This window comes from Triticum dicoccoides, chromosome 7B, assembly GCF_002162155.2.
Source record: "Triticum dicoccoides isolate Atlit2015 ecotype Zavitan chromosome 7B, WEW_v2.0, whole genome shotgun sequence".
Taxonomy (NCBI): domain Eukaryota; kingdom Viridiplantae; phylum Streptophyta; class Magnoliopsida; order Poales; family Poaceae; genus Triticum; species Triticum dicoccoides.
This window is the reverse complement of record NC_041393.1, coordinates 208,230,325-208,236,591: the sequence shown is the minus strand read 5'-3', so window position 1 is coordinate 208,236,591 and position 6,267 is coordinate 208,230,325. Positions and strand designations below refer to the sequence as shown.

The window sequence follows — 6,267 nt, the reverse complement described above, 5'->3', positions numbered from 1 at the left end:
CGAACTCCAAACAGGCTCGGGGGCTATGGATGGTGTCGTATACCGGGGGCGGCTTCCGACAAGGGATCCCGACACAAGACACAATGAGGGCCCACAAGTACCACCAAGTTGTCAAAGACAGAAGGGAACCCCATGCGACCAACAGGCGCCTCTTGGACCATCTTGGCCCCCAAGTCATCTTGGCAGTGACCAAGATGGGAAATACTCTCTATAAAACCGTAGCCCCGCCGTGTATATAAGGTGGAGGACTATGGGGGCTCTCAGGCATCATTTTTCTCATATATTAGATTCTTGGTAGCCTCTAAACCCACCATTGTAATCCCCTGCACAAGGTATCCCGCCGTGAATGACAATCACAAGAAGGACGTAGGGTATTTCTCCTCACCGGAGGCCCGGGCATGAGTAAATTGTGTGTAGGTGCCTTTCTGGTACTTCCTGCCACGCTCGACACCCTACCGAGGGTATTGACGACTTTCTGCTCATTCATTGTCATTACATAAAAAATAATTAGGGACTATATGCACTTTTAGTTGCCTCAGGACCTCCGAATTCCGTCCTTCCCGATCGTCCAAGTGATTTGAAAGTTTCCACCTTTTTTACAGGTTGGAACCCCATATTTGACCATTCGGGAGCTACCAAGTTGTGTTAAAAGAGCGTGGCGGTCAGATTTCTGGTCCAACCTATAAATACCCCCATGTACCCCATTAGTTCACTCGACGCAAACTCCTCTCATACACTATATTCTGAGAGAGAACTCCACCTCCTTGTGTTGATTTCAAAGAGCATTCTACTCCAACCATCCAAATCAATCCTTTGAGATTTGATTACTCTTTGCTTTCCGCCCCTACTTCTCCAATCCAAAAGCCAAACCTGTGAGAGTTTTAGTGCAAGAGGATATTATCATTTGAAGCACAAGAGCAAGGGATTCATCACCAATCATCCTCAATTTTATTGCTTTTGAAGGGTGTGTGTGTGTGTGTGCCTCCTATACCGGGCTAGGTGCTTGGGAGTCTTCATGTTGTGTAAAAACCAAGAAGTTTGTACTGGCCCAGAGATCGCCTACTTCGTGAAGATCTACCTCGAGCGAGGTTGGTCTCCGCAAACGTAAGCCAGTTGTGGCATAGGTTGGTTGCTCCTTCGGGGGTGAATGTCCTTCATGGACTTGTTCCTTTTTGGAATGCACAATTGGGATCCTTGTTCTCTCTTAGATCTTTCATGGATCCAAGCCTCCATCAGCATGGACGTAAGATAGAGCCAACTATCTGAACTATGGAAAAAATCTTCACCGAGTCAACCTGTGTTTTCATATCTCCAACTCTACTCTTACCTATAATTTGCATGTCTTTACTTTTTGCCGCCTATACTCTTGTAGACTTGGATGTGTAGGGTGCTTGATAGACTATCATAGAAAATTTAAAAAATGTCAAGGAACTAAAATTTGGGAAAAGAGTCTCATTTTTGCTTAGTATTCTATTCACCCGGAAAGGCGAGCAACGCTTATTACAACAACAAATGACCTACTTATAGCCCTATTTATACCTTTTCTCGAGGACTTCAACGGGCCTCTCCCCGTCTAGACATACTTAATCGATCCTACACAGCTCGACGCGATGAAGCACTAGATGGACGATTTGGTGCTAGTAGCACGAGATTGAGTCGTCGCGGACAAGGCGGCGGTCGTCCGACACGAGGTCATGGCGGTTGGGTGGCAGTGGGTGGTGGCTAGGGTTGTGTACGGGAGCTCATAGAAAGAGAGAAATGGAGTTGGCTCGTTCTTTTGGTCGATCAAGTGTGGTGATACTGAATCGTAAGTCAGTTGCCGGTGGGATTTAGTGTAATTTTCTCCCAAGCCCTCAATTCCTAGATCCCTGAAACTTGATTTCTTTGGCTTCACATTTTTTTAACATGAGTAGACCTCGGATCAGGGGATTCAACTATGCGGAGTTGGACCATTTAGGGCTCCGCGTGTTGAGTTTATGGAGCACGGAGGCACATGTGTAAATGTGGAAATATATTATCCCTTGAAAATCATGTTTCCACTTCTACTCCAACATGTAAGTTTTTGTTTTGTTTCCATATGTTTCTGTTCTGTTTGTGAAGCTGGACTCCATTTATGTTTTCCTCTCGAACCGACAGAAACGTTTCTTTTTTGAGAAACTGCACTGCTTTTCATATTTTTTTGCGGGAATCTCTTCGTACCTTTTACTCCACGCAGTTTCTTTATTCCCCACACAAAAACGTTCATATCATCTGCAGACCTATTCCCACTAGCTAATTGCTCGTGCATTGCAACATGGACATACACATTCTAGCGGTTCAACAATCTTGTCTGACATATACTTTACCCCAATCATATTCTCGATTTTGGTAAAGTCTAATTTAATTTGAGTATGTATAGAGGAACACAAGATTTTTTTTTTATTTTTTGGTCATATTTGATTTGATTTGGTATTGGATAGGGGAAGACAAAGAAAATTTTGATTTTATTGAGATTTTGGTAAGATTTATTTGATTTGATTTAATTAATGCATGATATGGTTTTGAGAAAGTATTGATTTGATTTAGATTATTCCGGTTTACTATAATTTACGTTGATTTTTATTTCGTGTGGTATCAGTTGAGATTAACAGCAAAATCAACTAGAAACCAAAGTGGAAAGGAGGGTGTGGGGAGGAAAAAACCAAGGGAGAAGTGAGGCGAACTTGCCAACTCGCAAGTAGAGGTGCTCATAGAGGTAGGGTGTGCGTGTGTGCGTTCATAGGGGTGAGTATGTGCGCGTATATACGAGCGCTTGCGTCTGTACCGTGTTAAAAAACTTCCAAGTAGAGATTGTGTTGCAGATTTTTGTTCTATATCTTTTTTTTTCATGAAGAAAAGGTGTGTGCTCTGTTTGGGCTGGTGTACGACGGGACCAGCCCATGACATACGAGTTTGCAAATGTCAGCTCGAAACGGCCTGTAAAGTACTAGCATCGACCCCTTCGTGTGAACGTGCGCTCATCCCACCGACCCAGAAAGGCGTACCGAATTCGAAATTCGAAATCTGAAGCAACCGTTGGAGCGCCTTCCCTCAAACGGCTCTCTCGCATACAAATCTCCCCCACGATCCCCTCCCCAATCACAAACCCTAACCCCAGCCGCCCACCCCCATTCCCAACCCAACTCACCACCAAATCACGCATCTCGCACGGCAGCCCACCAGAGAGGAAGAGGCCGAGGGAGAGCGGATCTGCACGATGGCGATGCTCCAGCACCAGAACCAGGGGGCAGCGGCGCCGATGACCACCACGGGCGGCGGGCTGCGCGCCATGGACCTCTACGAGAAGCTGGAGAAGGTCGGGGAGGGCACCTACGGGAAGGTGTACAAGGCCCGGGAGAAGGCGACGGGCCGGATCGTGGCGCTCAAGAAGACGCGCCTCCCGGAGGACGACGAGGGCGTGCCCCCCACGGCGCTCAGGGAGGTCTCGCTGCTGCGGATGCTGTCGCAGGACCCGCACGTCGTGCGCCTGCTCGATCTCAAGCAGGGCCAGAACAAGGAGGGCCAGACCATCCTCTACCTCGTCTTCGAGTACATGGACACCGACCTCAAGAAGTTCATCCGCGGCCACCGCCAGAACCACGAGAAGATCCCCGCCCACACCGTCAAGGTATCCCTCACTTCGCCGATCTCGGTTCTTTTGTTGCTCGTTTTCCATACCTTGCACGCGAGGTGTTTGTTTGAATGCACATACAGTGATTGATTCGGTTTTTGGTGAACTGGTGATCCGTGCTTGCAGATCTTGATGTACCAGCTCTGCAAGGGCGTGGCTTTCTGCCACGGACGCGGTGTCCTGCACCGTGACCTCAAGCCACACAACCTGCTCATGGACCGCAAGACCATGGCTCTCAAGATCGCCGATCTTGGGCTCAGTCGTGCCTTCACGGTTCCTCTCAAGAAGTACACACACGAGGTACGATTCCTGGTTCTGGTACCAGTATTAGTGCAGGATTGCTGTCTGATTCTGCATGATTCCCGTCACTTGATCTGTTCATGACGTCTGAATTCTTTTGCAGATCCTTACTCTGTGGTACAGAGCTCCGGAGGTCCTTCTTGGCGCCACACACTACTCAACGCCGGTTGACATGTGGTCTGTGGGCTGCATATTTGGTATGATGAACTTAACGTTGTAAATTAGTAGCATACTTTGAGAATTTAATCCTCTTAGGTAGATATGCTGAATTCCTTGTAAATGGCAGCTGAATTGATCACTACCACGGCACTTTTCCCTGGAGACTCTGAGGTGCAGCAGCTCCTGCACATTTTCAAGTACAGTACCACACCTTGTCACACTTGCTTGTTTTCTCAGTTGGCATCAGTAGGGGATATCGGATGTTGATGGTCTATATTGGTATTTGAATGCTAGGTTGCTGGGCACTCCAAATGAGGATGTCTGGCCAGGAGTAGGCAAACTCCCGAACTGGCATGAGTACCCTCAGTGGAATGTCTCAAAGCTGTCTTCTGTCATTCCTAGTCTCGATGCCGATGGTATTGATCTGCTTGAGGTTAGTAATCAATGCATCCATGCTACTTTATCCTTGAAGTAAATATAGAAGCAGAGGTGATCTTGTGAGAATCTGGTGCTAACTTATAGCTTGGATCCTTTGCAGAAAATGCTGCAGTATGAGCCGGCAAAGCGGATCTCTGCGAAGAAGGCCATGGAGCACCCATACTTCGATGATGTGGACAAGGCGCTGTACTGAAGCTGTCTTCGTGGCTAGCAAGAAGCGGATTTCTTGTGATTTGTGCTTGTCCTGAAGCATATCTTTTGCTTCCAGGGCAGGCATCTTTACCTCTGTTATTCCAGCTGCCATTTAGTTTTGCCCCATTGACTGATGGTTGTGATGGACAGTGACTCTGGAGTTATGCATAATTAAACGCCTCTTGCCAGGCGTTAAGTACTGGTCTTCCGAAGCACTACTTCTTTTTCTGGCTGCTATTTATAGTGTATGCCATTCATTTTTGTTTCTGATGGATAACTGAAAGATTATCTAATTTCGTCTCATGCTCTTATAGAAGTCCTCGTGCTTTGTTTGTGCCCTGAGACTTGGATATGGAGCGTAATTTAACTTGGGCTACAACTGATTGTTGCAAATTAGATTAGTATTTTTGCACTACTTCTGCTTCAAAAACATTGCCTATGGTCCTCTAGTTTTTTATACTGTATTTGAAGGGTCACTTTATAATCGTTATATTCAGTTGTGTGAATGAATATCTATGTTCTTGGATAAAGTTTAACATTGGCTGGAATGGTGATGCAACGGTGCAATGTTTTTGCCAGTCATTTTTCTGATTACCGGAATTGTGCTCGTCCGGTCACCCTTGAGCTGAACTGCCAGAACATGTTTAGTGATATGCTGATGAAATGGTACAAACTTGAGCTGTCTGTGCTGATTGTTTTGTGTAAATGATGGTGTGTCATCTTGGCTTATGATGCATGAACAAAGTCCACGTCTAAATAACAAAAAGAGTAAATCTAGCAGATTCCCTAAAACACACAGCTTTTAAAGCTGAAGACAATTACTTTGCTGTTCTGCCAGCTACGTCAGCAATTCTCTCTGGTGCAGCATGGAAAATTCCTGGAACGCATGGCAATCCTCTCATGGCGAAATTCATGAAACACATGGCAATTCTCTCTGCTGCAGCATGGCGAAATTCATGAAACACATGGCAATTTTCCCTGTTTAGCACAATAATTATTTCTTCTTATCATGGCAAATCTCCATGTGTTTTCTGTTATAGCATGACAATTCCTGAATTTTTGAGATAACACTCTGGTGTGGCGCCGTTCGCTCGAACGATCCTCCTTGAGGGCGCGTCCGTTTATGCCAGAGTTGTCCTGTAGGGAATGTCATCGCCTATTAGGGTCTCATATGTGTGTGTTTATACTCAAAACATCTACTTCTAGTTGACACATATATCTAACCAAACAAAGTCCGATTGGTCATCAAATATATTTTTTCCGTGGGGCATCAAATATTTCAATAGCATTAGAAAGTAGATAGTTCAAATATAGGGGGAGGAGGCCGATGGCGCGGTTCCGCACACATATATTAGAGCTCTTGCTGGAGGTACCAATCTTGCAAGCTCTGCCTCTCCTCTATATCCATGAGGTGCTTCAGTACCAACCCAGCAAGTTCTTGGGACAGAGGTAGGTAGGCGTGGAGGCAAGAGGAGCTTCAGTTACCAACCCAGCAAGGTTGATGTCTTGCTTGGGAGCAGATGCTGATT

At 46.0% G+C, this 6,267-nt stretch overlaps 1 protein-coding gene across 1 annotated transcript; it reads left to right on the top strand.

Moving 5' to 3' along the window:
• Positions 1 to 3,079: 3,079 nt before the first annotated feature.
• LOC119338019 (cyclin-dependent kinase B2-1-like) lies at positions 3,080 to 5,117 on the top strand. Its single transcript, XM_037610307.1, has 6 exons — positions 3,080 to 3,646; positions 3,776 to 3,949; positions 4,053 to 4,146; positions 4,236 to 4,305; positions 4,403 to 4,541; positions 4,647 to 5,117. The coding sequence occupies exons 1-6, from the start codon at positions 3,236 to 3,238 to the stop codon at positions 4,737 to 4,739; spliced, it is 981 nt and encodes a 326-aa protein (XP_037466204.1). The 5' UTR covers positions 3,080 to 3,235; the 3' UTR covers positions 4,740 to 5,117.
• Positions 5,118 to 6,267: the final 1,150 nt, after the last annotated feature.